At 21.3% G+C, this 19,689-nt stretch overlaps 3 protein-coding genes across 9 annotated transcripts; 1 reads left to right on the top strand and 2 right to left on the bottom strand.

Annotated features, from left to right (window-relative positions):
- Window positions 1-938: 938 nt before the first annotated feature.
- Window positions 939-2,728, bottom strand: LOC726265 (lysM and putative peptidoglycan-binding domain-containing protein 2). Of its 2 annotated transcripts, XM_006562821.2 has the most exons (6): window positions 2,543-2,728; window positions 2,092-2,378; window positions 1,886-2,026; window positions 1,687-1,814; window positions 1,205-1,587; window positions 939-1,094 (listed from the first exon to the last, which is right to left on the bottom strand). In XM_006562821.2, the coding sequence occupies exons 2-5, from the start codon at window positions 2,266-2,268 to the stop codon at window positions 1,350-1,352; spliced, it is 684 nt and encodes a 227-aa protein (XP_006562884.1). In that variant the 5' UTR covers window positions 2,269-2,378; window positions 2,543-2,728; the 3' UTR covers window positions 939-1,094; window positions 1,205-1,349. The 2 variants fall into 2 exon arrangements, with proteins under 2 accessions (XP_006562884.1, XP_006562885.1); XM_006562822.3 differs by lacking the exon at window positions 2,543-2,728 and having other exon boundaries at window positions 2,092-2,436.
- A 534-nt stretch (window positions 2,729-3,262) lies between these two features.
- Window positions 3,263-8,666, bottom strand: LOC550685 (striatin-3). Of its 4 annotated transcripts, none has more exons than XM_623213.5 (12): window positions 8,097-8,666; window positions 7,140-7,243; window positions 6,875-7,060; window positions 6,578-6,788; window positions 6,244-6,402; window positions 6,038-6,158; window positions 5,822-5,943; window positions 5,463-5,641; window positions 5,051-5,388; window positions 4,669-4,980; window positions 4,426-4,585; window positions 3,263-3,543 (listed from the first exon to the last, which is right to left on the bottom strand). In XM_623213.5, the coding sequence occupies exons 1-12, from the start codon at window positions 8,361-8,363 to the stop codon at window positions 3,516-3,518; spliced, it is 2,187 nt and encodes a 728-aa protein (XP_623216.3). In that variant the 5' UTR covers window positions 8,364-8,666; the 3' UTR covers window positions 3,263-3,515. The 4 variants fall into 4 exon arrangements, with proteins under 4 accessions (XP_623216.3, XP_006562886.1, XP_006562888.1 ...); XM_006562823.2 differs by having other exon boundaries at window positions 6,584-6,788; XM_006562825.3 differs by lacking the exon at window positions 3,263-3,543 and having other exon boundaries at window positions 4,111-4,585; window positions 6,584-6,788.
- Window positions 8,667-10,575: 1,909 nt separating this feature from the next.
- On the top strand, window positions 10,576-19,086 carry LOC100577401 (putative uncharacterized protein DDB_G0282133). Of its 3 annotated transcripts, none has more exons than XM_006562826.3 (14): window positions 10,576-10,860; window positions 13,564-13,888; window positions 13,984-15,801; window positions 16,257-16,618; window positions 16,702-16,962; window positions 17,065-17,388; window positions 17,463-17,607; window positions 17,683-17,867; window positions 17,932-18,021; window positions 18,120-18,174; window positions 18,232-18,305; window positions 18,457-18,556; window positions 18,637-18,806; window positions 18,889-19,086. In XM_006562826.3, the coding sequence occupies exons 2-14, from the start codon at window positions 13,603-13,605 to the stop codon at window positions 18,982-18,984; spliced, it is 3,966 nt and encodes a 1,321-aa protein (XP_006562889.1). In that variant the 5' UTR covers window positions 10,576-10,860; window positions 13,564-13,602; the 3' UTR covers window positions 18,985-19,086. The 3 variants fall into 3 exon arrangements, with proteins under 3 accessions (XP_006562889.1, XP_006562890.1, XP_026299095.1); XM_006562827.3 differs by having other exon boundaries at window positions 10,579-10,860; window positions 13,748-13,888; XM_026443310.1 differs by lacking the exon at window positions 10,576-10,860 and adding an exon at window positions 12,280-12,592.
- Window positions 19,087-19,689: the final 603 nt, after the last annotated feature.

Below are 19,689 nucleotides of genomic sequence, written 5' to 3'. Positions count from 1 at the left end.
CATAATATAATAACGTAATATAAATAATAATAACGTAATAATAATAATAAAACGCATTATTATATTTAATATTAGCAAATAATATTATAACAAGGAATAAGATATTAATCATAGATAATATTAACAGGTACTATATTTTCTTCTATAAAATCTTGATTAATTATGATCATCAATGATAAATTTATATAACATTAAAAATAATTACAAATAATTTATATACATGTAATTAATATAATATTTTAATATTTATTTCTTTTTCTTTTTTAAATAGAATAATTTGTCAATAGTATATACTTCAAAAATTTTAATAATAATTTTAAAATAAAAATTTATATTTTAAATTTATATTAATTAATTTTATTAATATTTCAATATGAATTTAATATATTAAATTCATTTGTGCATTATATACAATTCTCACGCAATAATGTTCTTGATTCTATTTTATAATAAAAATTTTTGATAGCGAATTATAAATATCATATAGTTGTAACTAAAAATTGAGCATTCATATTATTTTAATATTTCGCATTATTACTAAAAATAATTGAATAATTTTTTTACATAAACGCGCAGTTTATCATCCAAGCTGTATTTATTTATTTAATTTTATATTAATTTAACAATATTTTTAAAAACAAAATAAATTACATAAATAAATAATATAAACAATTTGATAAGGAAGACTAATTTAGAATTATAGAATATAATAGAATATAATATTTAATTATGTTAATATTAATAATTTATAATTTCTATAAAAATTATATATCATCTGATATAATTGAGACCACAAAAAAAATATAAGTGAATTATAAATTTATATTTAATAAAATTAAAATTAGAATAAAGAATTCTAATAGTAAATATTACTCATAATAAAATTGATGAAATTTAATTTATAGAAAGAAATCATATAAGTTTAATATTTTAGATATAACATAAAATATGTATATATTTTATAAAAATAACAGAAATACACAATCAACTTGGATTAAAGGCACATATGGTTTACTAAGAAATATTTGAACAATTTTAAAAATATGCTTGGACAATATGAGAGTTATGTTGATCCATTGATGATAGTATTCAGACTATAAGAATAGAAATAATAAATATTATCTTATATAAATATTTCTAATATCTGTAGTATGTGTTTAAAATATAATAAAAAATTTATGAAAAAAAAATGAATACAACTTACATTAATATTGGATCAACCAATTTTAAATATGAAATAGCTTTCTACTATTTCCAGAATATTATTCAGTATTCAATATATCTTTTGTTCAAACTTTTTAATGTCACTGTCAGTGTTAAATATATTACAGTCCAATAAAATTTGATTGCTACAACTGGAATATTTCATCTTGCTGTTGTTGAAGTCTTTGTAATGATGTTTTCACTTTTCTACCCTGAGTCATAACTACAGCAGTTGGAAAGTTATGCATGTCACTAGAAGATGGTCTTAATGATTCTGAAGCAGATGGTACTGTATATGTATTTGAAGTTATAGGAAATGAATTACGTAATTTAGAAGATGTTCTATGTGATTGTACATAAATATCATTATCCTCAGTGCAAAATCTAAAATATAATTCATTAATAAATTTATATAAGAAATTTTTTTGAAGTATAAGTGCAAAACTATTAATGATTAATATTAATTATTAATATATAACTTACTCACTATTCCCCTGAGTACGTTTAACTTCTTTTTTAGCATTGGCTATAGAAGAATCCATTTTAGCTAAAAAATCATTAACTGAACTATCATCATCTATAGATGATGTTATTGAAGATGGACTAGAAACCTAAAAATATATTTTATATATTATTATACAATATTAAATAATAATTTGTTATTTATATAAATAAATATTACATTTTGAACTATATTATGTTCAATTTCTTCAGTATTATCTAATGATAATGGACTTTCTGGATTAATAGGAATAAATAAATGTTCCCGTAAGAATAAACTATCAGAAGCCCATAATCTGTTCACTCTTCTTATTTGTTCAGTCTAAAAAAATAAGATATATAAAATATACATTTTCATATATTTATTTTAAAAAATAAAATATATACTGTAACTCCATATTTTAGAGCAATTCCTTGAAGAGTATCAGTTGTTGATACAGTATGTTTTAATAAATTTTCATTTCTTGTAATATGTTTAGCTGTACTACCATATTTTTTCAGTGTTTTTCCAGTATCTCTTATGCACATTCGTTCTTCCATTTCTCTCGCGCCATTTCGTTCCATTCTTAATTTTTTATATAATATTGGCGCTTATAAAGCGCAATAAACATACCACTTTTTAATATTTATGGACAAAAAATTTAGATATACTTTAAGAATCATAATCACATAACCTAAATGAATATTTAACGAAATTCAATTTACATCTTATAAATGTTTCACTAAATAAATATTGATGTTTCTTAATAAAAAAAAAATTAATATATACTTTATTAAAATATACATAACATTTTATTATTTTTAGACTTTGAATTTTAATTTGCTTAATAAATTATACCTTTCAAAATACATTTAAAATTACTGAAAAACATGTATTTTAATTTACTCCATATATACTATATATTTTTTATAATATATAAATTTATAATGTTATATATACGACAGATAACTCGTTACAACTATATTGAGAACGTTCTCTCAGCTGATCAACGTGATAATTTATAGATATTCTTTATACATACTATATTTATGTATATGTGGTATATGATATATATATATATATATATATATATGATAATTTTACTTCGTTTTGATTGGATAGCAAAGTATTTTATGTGTACACACACACGCACGCACGCACGCACGCACGCACGTACACACACACATTATAATTTAAAAAATATATATGTTATAATCTAAAAAATCTAAAATCTATAGTTATAATCTAAAAAATATTATTTCAAACATTGACATATTTTGTAAAGATATAAATTTATCGATAAAATAAAATTTTGTATATTAATACTTAATAAAGTCTATATATTTTTTAAAAAAATAATTTTATTGTATTTTTTCAATAAAATATAGATACTAAATTTTGTTTAAATTTTTTATGAGATCTATAAATCATATTTTGTTTATTTATTAATTAATAAAATTGAATAAATTTTACTTCAATATTTTAATTCTGTTTCTTATAATTATAATTTATATATTTAGATTTGTTGAAGGAAAAAAATAATAGAAATGGAATTAAATTTTAATAAAAACATGTTCATTATAGTACGTTACACAGTTCATCTATTTTTAAATACAATATATTACAGAGAAACACACAGTTATAATTTACTGTTATTAATATTATGTCTCTTACATTATAATTAACTTATTACGGTTATTATTATTATTATTGTTGTTGTTGCTTTTTGTTGTTATTATATACCTACCTCGATAAATATATAAGGTAGCATAAAAATCATATAATGGGAGACTAATTGATGTAGGACAACTTCATTCTCGCGTAGTACGTCTTAATCTCCAGTAGCTGTGCAACAGTAACTGTAATATTGGTAATAAATAGTTAACATAGGGATAAATATTATGCTACTGCGGCAGTGTGCTTCCTGGATTCTGGGTAAGGGGTATTTTATCATCTAATTACCAGAACTATATTAACTAATATACTACAAGACAGACCCCTTCCGCTATCCCAATTAATATTGCTACTTAGAGGAAATTTTATCAATAAGCAGCATTTATATAGAATGTTTTAGTTTTTAGATATCAAATTTTATTAATATATTTTGAATCTAAATGAAAAAAAAAATGTTATATAAACATAGATCATTTAACATTTTATTAAAAAATTATTACAAAAGTGCGAAACATAAATGAAATAAATATGGAATTACTGTAACATGATATAGAAATAAATTTCCAACTGCCATGTACTAAATGTAATTAAAATTTTATTAAAGTAAGAATTTTGAAATTGAATATTAATATTAATTTGACTTTAAATAATAAACATAATTCACATGAAAAACTATATATAAATATCATTAATTTTATTTTTTAAATATTTTTAATAAAGTATTAAATGACCTATTTTTATATAATATTTTTTTCTTATTTAAACCCATAGAATATATTAATATTATCATCTAAAAACTGAAACATTCTGTATTTGAAATTATTTTTTTAATAAAATGTTGCGGATAAAGGTTATGTGCAAATTTTGGTTTCGTAACATGGATATCTATACGCTCAATTTGATTTCCTAAAGTGATATTTCAAATGGTAGAGCAATATAAGTTACAACAAAATTGGAAGTGTAACATGTATAAGTAAAACTATCTAGAAAGAATGAGTATAAAATCTGTTCCATTTGATGTATGTTGGTAATAGAAATGTGTATCTTAATTTACATTTCACACATACACTTTGGCAAGAGCATCAGCCCCTGCACTTGCTATAAAAGGTCGTGAAGGATGAAATGCTACATCTAAAATACTTTCGTCAAATTTTTTACGATGTGCTGTTATTTCTTGAACACAAGTTTTATTATCCATATTCCATAATCTTATACTGCAATCATGACCTAAAAATAAAAAATTAAATATTATAATTTACTTATATAATTATTTAATTTTTTTTAATTTATTTTAATTTACTGTTACTTACTTCCTGAAAGTAAATATAAACCATGAGGATCTACTGCAAGACTAGTAACTGCATCCAAATGAGCAACCATAGCATGAGCAAGGGTAGCTGATCGATGATCGTAAAATCGAATATGTCGATCTTCATGTGCTGCAACAACAAGTGGTAATGTAGGATGCGCCACAACACGATTTACTCCTTTTGTTTCATTGGCTTCAAGACGAGCTACGCTTTCGCCTGTTTCCGTATCAAATACCACACAAGCTCTATCATAAGCTACAACTAATTTATTTGATTCGTCCCTAATGAAATCTACTGATGATGGTATTCCATCTATAAAATAAAAAAAAATATTTTAATAGTGAGTTTATAAAATTATATATAATACATTAAAAAAATATACCTTGTTCAGAAACATATGTATGAAGTAATGGTGATTTGCTTTGTGGACTCCATAATTTTACAGTTCCATCAGCACTGATTGATAACAATTGTGATCGAAGTTGATACATGCTTAAACCCCAAACTGCATTTGTATGTCCTTTTAATGTTTGGCTAAGGACACTTGGTTCATAGGAGTCATATGGATCTATATTGGCTGATGGAAGTGTCCAACAATGAATCATACCATCTAAACCACCACTATAGCATTGACTTCCTGTACTACACATAGCTAAACATAATACAGGACCGGTATGTGATCTGAATGTATATAATGGTTCTACATCTAATGAAGCTGATCTGAAACAAATTAATATTTTTTTTTATCTATAAAGTGATAGAAATATAAATACAGAATTTAAAATATAACTTACTTCTTTGCTGGTAAAGTTTTATGAAGATTCCATAATTTAAGTGTATGATCATCGCTTGCAGTTATAAGAACAGGATCAGTGGGATGGAAGACGAGAGCTCGAACAGCATCAAAGTGAGATCTTAATGTATACTTTGCATTCCATGTTTTCCTTAAACTTTCTTTTGTAGTAGCTACCATCTAAAATATATTTAATTTTAATATATTTTAAAATATAATGAAGAAAATAAAATAAAATTCTATTCTAACTTAAAAATAAAATTTATAAATGATATAAATTTTATAAATATATATACATATATTTATAAAAAACTTATCATCAACAAATTAAACCACACTAACATAATCAATTTAACTCACATCATATGATGTTTCTGCTTCATTGTTTACACACAATTGTTCTAATTCACCCAATTCCAATGTAGAATCACCTTCTTCATTTAGACGTTTTGGATCTGTATGTGCACCTCTATGTATTGCATCTATAAATTTATTAAATTTTAAATATTTAATCTTTTTAAAATATTGATTAAATTGAAATTTATTTGTGAAACTATAAATGAAATAAATACTAACTCCATTCAGATAAATAACGAATAGAACCTGGTGGTGATTCCTCAATTTCTGTGAGAAGATTCAATTCATTTAATACTTCTTCAGCTTCTGCATCAACATCTTCTGTTAAAAGCATAGGTGGCTAAAAGTTAAAATGAAAACAATATATTAATTTAATTTAAATGAATTATATATTAAATAGAAAAATAAATAAATATGTTGCTTACTTTATTTGGTTTAGGATCCATATTAGTATCATAAGTATCATCTTCTACATCTCCTTCCTCTTCTTCCATATCCATATCTGTATTAGCCAAAAATTCAAAGTTTGCCATAACAGCTGCTTCTGTATCTAATATTATTGCTTCTGCTATAGAAGATCGTTGCTACCAACATAAAAATATAAAAAATATATTATTATAAAAAATTGATATTATAAAAATTTGATTTGATTTCAGATATATTAAAAATATTTACATTAATAATTAATATATTATTTCAATAAAATTTTTATTGAAAACTTTTATAAAAATTATAATAAAATGATTAAAAATTATTTACCTCTACCTTTTTTTCTGAAGTTCTACGAACACTATTTAAAAGCCCTGTATCACTGTTATCTGATGCTTGTTTATTTGATGGTTCATTGCCATTTAATGCAGGAGTATTCATATCTTCTGAATCTGTATTATTACTTAAACCAAGTAAAGATCTTACTCTGCTGGACCGTACATCTATTATTGTATCAGTGTAACCAATTTCTTGTAAATATCTAAAGTAACAATTATATATAAAATATTAATGATAATGAACTTTATATTGTATGAACAATAATCATAAAAATAATATTTTATGTACTGTCTTAAAATTTGGCGGCCTTGTCTCCAACTAATATTACTGACAGATGTAAATGGAGCTTCTCCATCACCACCACCTCCAACATCAGAATTGGGACAATTACAAATACCTTCTTCATAAATAGGAGGTTTTGTATCCCCTTGAATTACTAAGTCAGTGCCATATTTTAGTTTATGATACCTTGCTCTATAAAAATGATGAAAATATTATGAATATTTTTGAAAATAAAATTGTTTTATGATTTTAATTTAAAACAAAATCTTACCTTTCTTGTTTAAGTGCATATTCTAACATTTTTATTCTTCTTACTAAATCATTCTTTAATCTTTCTTGACCTTTTCTTTCTCCTTGTAAAAAAGCTATCCTAGCCTATAAAAATATAATAAACTTATATTTTTTTAAATTACATTTTTAAAAAATTAATTATTTTTAATATAATTAGGTAAAATATATTTTATAAAATATACTATAATATATATTATAATTGTTTTTTTGAAAATATATATTTTTTTTATAACATTAAAAATTACAATAATTATATTAAAAACATTATTAGCAAAAAAATATAATACACAGAATATAAATGCAATACAAAATAACACAATACAACATAAAATTTATAAAATTAAAATACTATTTATTATATTAATATTATTTATTATTATATTATAGTTATTACAATATAATATCATTTATTATATTATTTAATAATAATAACTAATACTAATACTAATATTAATTATAATAATTAATACTATTTATATTATTAAAATAATATAATAATTCTAATAATCTATAATCTATATATTAATAAATTAATATTTATTATATTTAATTATAAACTTTAAAACATAATTTTATATAATATTATATGATATTATAAAAAGAAAAATATTCTTATAAAATATTTTTTAATTTAAATTGAAATAATTTTTTGAGTATATGCACAATGTACACAAAGTGACATTTGCTATATTGAATTTTAAAGTATAATATTATAAGAAAAATATTCTTATAAAATATTTTTTAATTTAAATTGAATTAATTTTTTAATTAAGTATATACACAAATTATATTACGATGTTTTACATATTTTCAAGTTAATCATGTTTTTACCACATTCTGTCACATGACAGATGATATGACAATAAGAAAAGAATACTTTAAAGAAAAATATACAGAGAAATTCTGAGAATTTTCCTCAAACAAATTAAGACGATACCTGAAATTCTGCTTTATCAAGCTCCCATTGCGATCTTTCAAGTTCAAAGCGAGTCCATTCATGCTGAATAAAATGTAGAATACCAGGCATAGAGTATTGTGGCCTTTCATTCTTGGCATCGCCATTAGTACCATTGTCATTCCCTTGATGTTTATTATTTGTCAATGGAACATTTGCACCACTAGATAATTGTCCATTATGATTTTGAGATGCAGAACTGGAGTTCTCCTCCATCGTGGAACCACAAAACTGGCTCGGTACCTTCATTTCATGACACGGCAGCCATTACAACAACTTTTCTTTCCTCTGGAGCCCAAAGAGTGCTCTCCTGTCGGATAATGTATTTCGATCGAGTTTGCGAAAAGAAGTAATTAATACGCATGCGAATGTTTGATTTCAAAATAACTAATATATTTTACATAAAATTTTAGAATTTTTTATTTATTTATCAAAATTTAACTAATAATTCAACTTTTCCAAAATAGCAAAATATTCTTTTCTTCATACATCTTCGAAATCGTACTTTCCTCCACCATCCTCACATAATATATTCAGATATACTATATTGAAACTTTATACCGGCTTTCTATGACAAAATATCATTTGATATTTTGTTACCAACTTTCTTATTTATGATTAACATAGTTCGATATAATTGATTTAAATAAATTAAATATAATTTATGAATATATTCTCTGAAGTGAATTATAATATCGACTTCTATTAAATTATCTATAAAATTTTAGAAGAATAAAAAAAAAAATAACATTTTTTATCAATAAAATATAATTTCAATTATAAATACCTAGAGGAGTTAAATAACTAAAAATTAACTAGTATTGAAAATAGAATAAATCACTATACTTATCACTTTATAATTGCATTTTTATAAATTAATAAAAAAATAAATTATTAGTTTATGATATAATATAATCAAAAATAAGCAAAAAGAATATTAAATTTTATATTATTTTTGTGCATATTATTTATAAAATTAATTTTATTGTTTTATATTAAATAATATTAGAATTTTCGCTGGTGAAAAACTTTAAAAATCTACTTTATAGAATATTTATTATTAATTAAAATATAATAGAAATTTCAATTTTATGTAAAATGACAAATAGTATATTTTAATTTTTTCTATAAGACTGATTCGAAAGATTAGAAATATCTTTGATTTTATACTAAAGAATCAAAATACTTAGTCATTAATGTTTTGTAGTATGAAATTTTATATAAAAATATTATTTCTTATTTTAGAAAATTTTCTATTTTATTGGCGATATATATATATATATATATATCAAAATTTAAAATAATATAATTTTAAATAATTATATAAAATAATTATATAAAAATATTATCAATATCATAAATATTTTTATAAAATATATTTTTAATTATTAATATTTACATTTATATTATAAATATAGTTAATTTAATAAAATTTAAAATAGATTAAAAAAAATAACATATATTTTACAATATTAAATAATATTAAATAATATAATTAAATTAAATATTAAATTAAGTTATTTTATAAAAGAAATTATAAATTTTCTATTTTAATTTTCATTTCTATATTATAAATTCTACAATAAATTAAATAAACTTGTCTTTTTAATAATATGTATTTATAAATATTCTACATTATATATAATTATATTTGCATATAATAAAATTCAATATATATTATTTATTATTTATTTATTATATATAATAGTAATTATATTATATTTATATACAAGATTATATATATATTATTAAAAATATTATAAAATACAAAAAAGAATAATAATATATTTTTTAAAATTTATTATAAAAATTAAATTAAACTTAAAGTTCATTTTTTATTTTCGATTCTGTATATTAATATATAATAAAGTCTTCTTACAATTTTTAAATTTAAATAATAAAATTAATTATAAAAATAATAAATAATACATTTTTTCTAAATACTTAAATAATTTTAATATATATACATTGTGGTTAGTAATATTTTTTATTCGTATTTTCATAATACGATTTTTAACCTTGGTTTGAAATTTATCACTAATATATGTTTTATTAACAATTTTTTAAAAAATATTACGTAAAATATACTTTTTCTTCATCCACATTTCAGTAATAATCAATAAATTTTATATTATTAATAATATATTTTACAAAATAGTGTAAAATACTACGGTTATTATTTATTCTTTAAAGTAATATTAAACAATTCTCGAAAAAAAAGTCTTCAAATGTTGAAAAAACATATCACGAATACTTGATTATTATTGATTTTGCATACCTGCATAAATTTTTATAAACAAAGTGTATTTTAGTATCTAATCAGAAGTATTTTACATGCTTTAGTAAACATCATATAAGTTCTGAAAGTATTTTATACTATAGCGCATGCGTTACTAAATTGAGATGCAAACTACATTATCTGTCTATGTCGATAGTTCTACATATTTCTTTTCACAAATTTGTTTATAACTTTTTAATTCGATAAATCTTTCAAATTTAAACAATTGGAAGGTCTGACATTCAATTTAAACCTTAATTTCATCAAAATATATTGAGTATGTTAGCGGTTACGTATAAAAGTGGCAACATTGCCTGTCGCTTGTTTAGGTTGCGGTGTTGCAGATACTCGATGAACGAGTATCACAGTGTATCTTCGTTTCTGGCATTTATCATAAATATGAAGTATTTTTGTAAAACAAAGAGCATGTTCATCACTGATTGAAGATTGTCTGCATTATAACATAACGTAAGTTCACTTATACATATATTTACATGTTATCATTCAGCAGTGGGTCATTCTGATTTTTTGATCTGAATTGTTATATGACCTGAATCACATATACATATAATATATATTTATTTAAAATTACAAAAAATTACATTTTAAAAGATTACAGTTATAGTAAACATTTTGAAAAAGAAATAAATTCCTTGTTATTTTATTAATTTTAATTTTATGAATTTTAAAGATTTCTGTTGTTATTTTCTTATATTTAATTTATATATTTAATGAATACTTAAATAATAAAAGTATATTTTATGCTATTCATATTACTGAAGAATTTGGGCCTGAAGTCCCAAACATAAAGATCGAATCTATTGTAGATGTCAAACTATATATGAATAGCTGCCATTTTATAGAGCATAGGTACGCCATTTTGTTGTTTCGTCATATAAAATGAAAACTTAATATTTTTATATTTAATTATATAATATTTAAGTTATGAAATTAGATTATTATTTTTAATATAAAAATGAACTAATAATATTTATATCATAAAAAATTATGATATTATAAAAATAAAATTTTATTTGTATCACAATTTTTTATTAATTTTTATATTTTATAATATTAACAATAATTATATTATTAAAAAATATTTATAATATAATTGTATATATATATACGTTATATGTTAATTGTGTACTTGAAATATAAATTTGTATAGTACATTTAGGTATAGTAATATTATTTGTATTATAAATATTACTTTTTTTTATTCTGTGAGATGAATAATTAAATTTTGATTAAAAATATATTTATAATATATTTATAATATATTTGTAATATTTTTTAATAATAATTTATAAATAATTAAAATTTTGAAAATACAAGTATTGAATCTATATACAGAAATCTATATAAAATCGATATTCGTAATGAGTTATGAAAGCATAACATTTCTCCCACTCAATGAATTCAATATTATATTACCAGTATGACGCATGTTGATCTTGTCAATAAGAACTAAAAAAACAGGAATAGAATTATTTCAAATATTCAATATAAAAATATTTACATATTATTAAATAATTTATATATAATATTTTTATAAACAAATATTTAATATTAGTATTTTTTTTTTAATATATTGTATTGAAAAATATATTCATAAAAGTGTTCGAACATATAAATATTAAAATTTATATTAATATATTAAATATGATAAAATTTTTATAAATCTTTGCAATAGCATAAAATATTAAGTATTATTAAGTAGCACATTAGTAAAGAAAAAGAGAGAATATTGGAAATATAAACTTTTTAAATATTTTGATTTATTTGAAATGCAAAAATAAAAAAAAGTTAGTATAATTTTATTTGTTAAATATATATTTTTATTACGGAATTTATTAAATTTTATTTTTATTTTATATTAAAAAATAATTTCTCAATGGTAAACTGTGACGCCATATTGGTTGACTTCGTGTAAAATCGTTGAATTTCGTTAGGACACATCGGGGCCTATGTTTGGCAGTATTCGTTCAATAGAGGAGCTTACTTAGAAGCCCGCCTTTTTCTACATAAATCTTATATAGATTAAATCATAATTAATTTAATATATTCTGACATTTCAATTAGTTATAATTATTCGTGTTGTGTATTTATATTTAATTTTATAAACAAACAATATTTTTGACATGAATTGAATTTTAAAGTTTTAGTAAATAGTGACAGATAAATACGAAATGATCATGTATTTATTATATTAAACATTCTTTCAATATATTATTTGTATAAAATATAAATCTATAATATTTTTAAAATAATAATAATATAAATTTTTTTTAAATAGTAGTATGATATGTCTATTATTTAAAACATAATGATGAATTTAGTGAAACAGTTCCATTCCGCCATTTTTATTAATTGAGTACTTATGGGCCAGGGATGGTATATATTGGCGTGCATTAAAGGGCCCACATTTTAATAATTTTAATTTTATAAAAATTGCATTTCTCTTCATTAATACTCATATCAAACCAGTATTAATATTAATTATTTTAATACAATTGCAAACATAATGATTTAATAATATTAAACGAAAAATATTAATCCATGAAAAACTAATAATTTTTTATAATCTTAAAACATTATTTTTAATAATGTATATTAAAATTAGATCTTTTGACAAAAAATATAATATTTTATATTTATCAATTATATATATATTTTATAGTTATAAATAATAATAAATTTTATATTCAACTGTATTCAAATTTTAAAAAATTATAAATAAATCTGGATTTCATTAATTTTTTTTTAGTATTTATGATATTTTAAATTAATATTTATTTATTTATTTATTAATAAAATTAAAATAATAAAAATTTTGATAAAAATAAAAATAAATAATATACATTAAATCAATATATTAATTTATATAATATTTTATTTGTATTTATTTTTTAATTTTGTATTAATATTTTCATTAACTCACTGTATAATATATACTTATAATAAATATAATTATTATTTTATAAAAAAATTAAATAAAAATTAAATAAAGATAAATTCAAATATATGAAAATTTTGCTATATACATTTGTATATCAAATGTATATATACGCGCGCATGTGTGTATGCGTGCGCGCGCGCATGTGTGTATATAAAGTTAAAACAAAATGTTTAAAATAAAATTATTAAAGGTAAAGTAATCATTTACAGGTTAAAGATTATTAAATGAGTAATTTATGACATTGTCTTATGTGTTATACATTTTATGAAATGGAAACTTTAAGAAGTGATACATTACATACTTCTGAGTCTGTGCATTCTTTGCCTTGTATTAACACACACCATACTGATGAATTATCAAAAGAAAAAGAAGAAGAGCTATTATATGGTACAGGTGATGATGGTGATGAAGAAGATGCTCTTTCAGATGATAGTATGCGTTTGAGACTTTCTGATGATGATGAAATTGAGACAGAAGATATTTTAACACCTGTTTTAAATAATCAGGAAAATGAATTAAAAACTAATAAAATTGGTAAACATTGTACATATGTATGATTGAAATATTATAATCAATATGATATTATATATCAAAAAAATTTAAACAATATTCTTTTATTTAAATTATAGAAACAACATCTGAAGATATGGAAATTTCTCCAGAAAAAAATATTAAAAATAATACAAATATAAAGAAAATAAATCAAGAAGAACAATGTTCAGATAATGATTCCATGGATGAAAAAATAGTAATTGATTATGAAAGGATTATTAAAAAAAGTGAAAATGAAAATGAATTGATAAAACATCAAACAATTAATACACCTCGTCTATGGCCAAATTATGAATTACATTGGAGATATCCTAGAAGTCCTAATGGTCGTCCTTTTCGTAGTGTCAGTCATACTTATAATAGATTTAGATCTAGAGGACGTTATAGACTTCAGTCATATGATTTTAGGTTTCATAATGCATTTCTTCCTTTTGAACGTGGAAGAGGCAATGGAACATATAATTCATATAATAGATCAATTTATGGTAATAGACAACAAAAGAAAAGTTTTAAGTCTAATGCAATGCAAAAGCAAAATAGTCCAATTAAATTTGATCAAAATTTGGAATCATCATTATATAAAAATGTATTTTCAAAAACTCAAGTTGATAATGATGTTAAAATTATAAAAATTGAAGATCATGAGACAATAAATGAAGATAATACATTATGTAATGAATCTTCAATTAACATTAATAAGAATGATTCAAATCAATCATTGGATAAAGAAATAGGTGATATTATTGCTAAAGATTCTAAAAAGGAAAATTTTGTTAATTCTGTTGATAATTCATTAGAATTAAAGCATAAATTGGAAGAAAATATGAAAATAATACAATGTAAAGATAAGAATAAAGATATTTTAATTCATGCATTGAATGATAATTCTGTTGTAAAATTTACAAATTCTACAATTAATTCTCATGATAATAATATAGATAATATTAAGTTAATTGAAAACAATATAAATAATGCAGATGTTGATTCTAATTCTAATAATTTTTCTGTTTCTAATAATTCTAAAATAATAGAATCATTAAACATTGTAACATATAAACATAATGAATATAAAAATATAGAGCATACTAAAGAAAATAATGTAAGTAATCAAAAACAAGAAGAAATATTTAAAATGACTATAAATGAAAGTGGAGAAACTAACATTAATAAGTTAGAAAAGCAAAATTCAAATAAAAATCAAGAATTAACATATGTTAATCAAGACATAGAAAACAATTATAGGATAACTGATTTAGATATTTTAAATGAAAAAGAGATGATAAACAATGAATCAATAGTAAATAAAGGAATAACAAATCATAAAACTAATGAAATTTTTACAAATAAAGAAGAAATTTCTTTAGAAAATATGAAATCAAATAAAGAAATTATAAAAACAACAATTACTGTATCAAATGATTTGTCAAATGAAAATGATAATGAAATCAAAGTTATACAAAATGTTACCACAGAAAAATCAGTTAATAACAGCGAAAAATGTGATAATCAAATATTAAAAACTAATATTAATAGTACAAATTCTATTAAAGTTAATGAATTTATTTCTTCTGAAGATCAAGTAACCCAAAGTAAAATTGATCTTTTGAAACAAAATGAAAATGAAAACGATATAAAATCTATGTCAAAAGAAAATTCTGTAATAAGTTCTACAAATATAACAGCAAATTTAAATGAAAACATTAAGTTAATATTAAATGAAAATAGTTTATCCAATACAAAATTACAAAATGATTCCTTGGATTTTAAGGAAAAAGATAATAGTGGTGATAGTGATAAAATAATTGCTGAACCTATAATTACCCAGAAAAAAAAGAGGCGAACGAAAAAAATGATTACCATTGCACAAGGAACTATTTCTGAAGAAGATAAACAAGGTAGAATTATATCTTTTAAATTTTATAAATTTTATGTGATTGAATTCGGAAAAAAAATAATTTAGAAAACTAATTTTTAATCATTAATTTTTTTTTATATATGTAAAGATCCTTTTTTTATATTCAATTATTTTTAATTAATATATAATATATATTTTTCAATAAAATTTAAAAAATTATAAATTATTAATTATTGTTTAAAATTATTTAAAATATATCTCAATTAATTTTAATTTTTATTTAAATTAAATAAAAAAATTTTACTTAAAAATGTTATAAATTAACTAATCAAAACTTTCTCTACTATTCTCTACTATTCTCTACTATTATTTAATAATATAATTATATATATTTGATGTTATAAGTGTGTATATGAATGAATATTGAAAATATGCAATTTTTAATTTTTTAATTCTATAAATTATCAAGTTTTTATTACAATATTCTTCTTATAGTTAAAGAAAGTGGAAGACAAAAAAGACGAACAGCTAAGAATGCAGAAGAAATAATAAGAAAGAAATTTCTTAATTATGATAGTGATCTAGAATCTAGTGATGGTTCAGAAAAATTTGTGGTTGTAAATTACAAAATGAATCAAGATGCATGCCCTTTATCACCACCTTCGTTAAAACGAACTTATTCTGATACTAATAGTACTATTCTGAATGGTAATATTAAAAAAATTAAAATAAATTCTGAAGCATGTGATGAATTAAAAACACAAGAAAATAATTCTGAAAACATTAAAAAGCTTAATTATGTTCATAAATTTTTCCAAAGAGATTTAAATGAAAAACTGCCAAAATTAAAACAAGAAGTATGTAGAAATATACAAATTTAAATTAATTTTTTTGATAGTAATAGTTTTATATATTCTAATGATGATATAATTTTTTTAAGGAATTAGAAGAACTTTTGATACAAAAAATTGTCGAAACAATTACCATGCGCGATGAAATTGGCAAATTAAGAGAACAGGCACGTATATCGGAAAAAAACCAAGAAGTAATGCGTGCAAAATGTCAACAATTGGCTAAACAAATTAAGGATTTTGAAATGGTATTAAGTCGTAATGCTGCAGATCGACGTGCTAATAATGACAAATCCACTCCACCAATTAAAATCAATAGATCTGTTGGATTGCAAGTTAATTTTATGACGGTATTTAAATATAATAATACTATTATATATAAACTAATTTATTTAAATAATTTTGTAATGTTTTATTTTACATATATTTTATTGTAATATTTATTCCTGTAGGATCATGGCATGCAGAATTTACGGCAATTACAACAGAATTCTAATTTGAAGTCTTTACATCTTTCAAGTAATAATAATATATCAAATACTTCTATTAATGAAACAAATAATGCAGCTAGTCCTAGGAAAGGAATTAAAGTAAGATCTCCTAGGAGAACTGAATCAATAATTGGACAAAATCCTGTGGTACCACAAAATCACACTCAGTCTCCAAATATTATGACTACTATCACTCCTGCAGCTTTAGTTGTTGCTAAACCTGTAGATACACAGCATTCTTTGACATTATCAAATCAATCTAATGTTCAACAAATTATGTCAAATGTAAGTATTTTATAAGAATTTTTTTATTTTTATTATAAAAATCGTATAATAAATACATTATATTGATTTTATAGCAATCACAACAATCACAGCAAGCTATAGTTCTAAATGGAAAATTTCCAAATCAAATAAGTCGTCAAGGATCTACTACAACAAATGTTGTAAAATCTCATACAAATGATCTTATTGATCTTACAGATGAAGAAGAAAAAAGCAAAGGTATTAAATTTTTTGATTTATTTATTTATTATATATTAATTGAATTAAAAATGTATAAATTTTAATAATTTGTAGCAACTGGTGTACCAGTTGTAACTACTACAATAACTGATCAACAAGTAAATTTAGCACAAAAAACACAACAACCTTGTTTCCAAAGGGTAATTCAGACCATTCCTGGGAATGTAGCTATAACAAGTCAACCTCCTAGTATAAGAGTAGTACAACCTGCCAGTCAACCAACACCTACTGCCTTAGTGGTAAATACATAAAAGATTATATATTTTTCATTAATATTTTATATTTATTTATATATATTTTTAGAATAATATGAACGCGCCTCGATTAACATACGTGATGCAAAGTGGTGTAGGACCAACAAGACAATTATTAATAGCTCCAAATTCCAGTCCGGTAGAATAAATATTTTATATTTATTAAAATGATTTGTTAAAAATTTTATGATTCTCTATAATGAATTTATAATTTGTAATAAAAATTTATTATTATAGATACGGCCAGTAACTTCGTGTAGAGCTTCATTTTCAACTTTAACGTATAAAACGGGTAAGCAATTTTAATAATATAAATTATATATAAATATAATATAATCACTATTTATAGGAATATCAACTATTGCAAATGGAACAGTTCGAGTTTTAACAACTCCAGCTACTTCAAGTGTACAATTAAATAAGGTATATATGTATATTTTAAAGTATAATTAAATAAGATGTGTGTGTGTGTGAGTGTGTGAGTGTGTCTATATATATATATATATATATATATTTTAAATATATTTCTGTGTAATAATGTTTTAATTATTTTTTAACATTATATTTATTTCAGCATCCTGCACCTTTACCAGATATACACAATTATGCTGTAAATCCTCTTTTGAAACTTCCACCACCAGCTCCATCATTAAAAATTTCTAAAGTTGCACATGGTATATTATAATATATAAATTTATACAGAATAAAAAACATTAATAGGGAAAAAAATAAAAATTATTGTTATATTGTTTAGGTATAGTATTATCTTGGAATATGAATTTATCAGAAAAATATGCAGATATAGTTAGTTACCAATTGTATGCATACCAAGAAATTGCTGGCATTCCTCCAAATACATCATTATGGAAAAAAGTAGGAGATGTTCGAGCTTTACCACTGCCCATGGCATGCACACTTACGCAAGTAATTTGAACAATTATTATTTGAAAATTAAATTAAATTCTAAACAATTGTAATATTAATATACTTTTTTTTTTATTTACAGTTTTCTGAAGGCAATAATTATTATTTCGCAGTTCGAGCGGTTGATACACATTCCCGAAAAGGACAGTATAGTTTACCTGGAAACATTTCATTATAAAATATATGATTTTTAAGTTATTATATTAATGTTATTTTTGACGCACAGTTATAACAATTCATGATTCATATAAGAACAAATTCCGTACAGTCCTTTAAATTATCACATTCGTTTAATTTATCACATCCATTACATGTAAAATACATTTAATGAAGTTACAAAAGTGTTTATAATGATCAGTATGATGTATAAAGTACACATACAAGCAAATTTGTTATATAGTAGTAAATATCCATTTAATTGTAAGTAATTCATATATTTCTTAATAAGTATGATACAATTGTAGCTAATATATTTTCCTTTCTTTTTTATATATCTTTTAGTTTAAAAATCAAAAAATACAAATCTTAATTTTGACAATATACATATAGTTTACATTTTATATTCATATCGTTTATATTACATAAATTGCAATGTAAAAATTCCATGCTATTTCGTGCCATGTTTCATAAAGTATTATCATTTGAAAGTATATAATAATTATTTATCAGACATTTGAAGTTATTTTAATTCTATTCTAAATGATTTGTAATAGAATGTCTAGAAAAAAACAATTATTCTAGTCAAAAAGAATTTTTGTAACAAATACTTCATTATTCATACTTCCATAAAGACTGTTACAGTTTAAGACTGTACACTTGTTGTATAAGTTTGGTATTGATATTATTATTCATTCAAAGTGTTCACAAATATTGCTTCCCTATT

This window comes from Apis mellifera, linkage group LG10 (assembly GCF_003254395.2).
Source record: "Apis mellifera strain DH4 linkage group LG10, Amel_HAv3.1, whole genome shotgun sequence".
NCBI classification, from domain to species: Eukaryota; Metazoa; Arthropoda; class Insecta; order Hymenoptera; family Apidae; genus Apis; species Apis mellifera.
Note: the sequence above shows the minus strand (reverse complement) of the source record. Positions and strands in the feature narration are given on the sequence as shown.

Coding starts and splice junctions, on each gene's coding strand:
- LOC100577401 (XM_006562826.3), top strand. CDS start 13,603: ATGTGTTATACATTTTATGAAATGGAAACTTTAAGAAGTGATACATTA. Junction 17,608..17,682: donor TGAAGAAGAAAAAAGCAAAG/GTATTAAATTTT, acceptor AATAATTTGTAG/CAACTGGTGTACCAGTTGTA. Junction 18,022..18,119: donor TAGCTCCAAATTCCAGTCCG/GTAGAATAAATA, acceptor TTATTATTATAG/ATACGGCCAGTAACTTCGTG.
- LOC726265 (XM_006562821.2), bottom strand. CDS start 2,268: ATGGAACGAAATGGCGCGAGAGAAATGGAAGAACGAATGTGCATAAGA. Junction 2,027..2,091: donor CTCTAAAATATGGAGTTACA/GTATATATTTTA, acceptor TTATTTTTTTAG/ACTGAACAAATAAGAAGAGT. Junction 1,588..1,686: donor CGTACTCAGGGGAATAGTGA/GTAAGTTATATA, acceptor ATTATATTTTAG/ATTTTGCACTGAGGATAATG.
- LOC550685 (XM_623213.5), bottom strand. CDS start 8,363: ATGAAGGTACCGAGCCAGTTTTGTGGTTCCACGATGGAGGAGAACTCC. Junction 6,159..6,243: donor TGGATCCTAAACCAAATAAA/GTAAGCAACATA, acceptor TTTAACTTTTAG/CCACCTATGCTTTTAACAGA. Junction 4,586..4,668: donor TTTATATTTACTTTCAGGAA/GTAAGTAACAGT, acceptor TTTTATTTTTAG/GTCATGATTGCAGTATAAGA.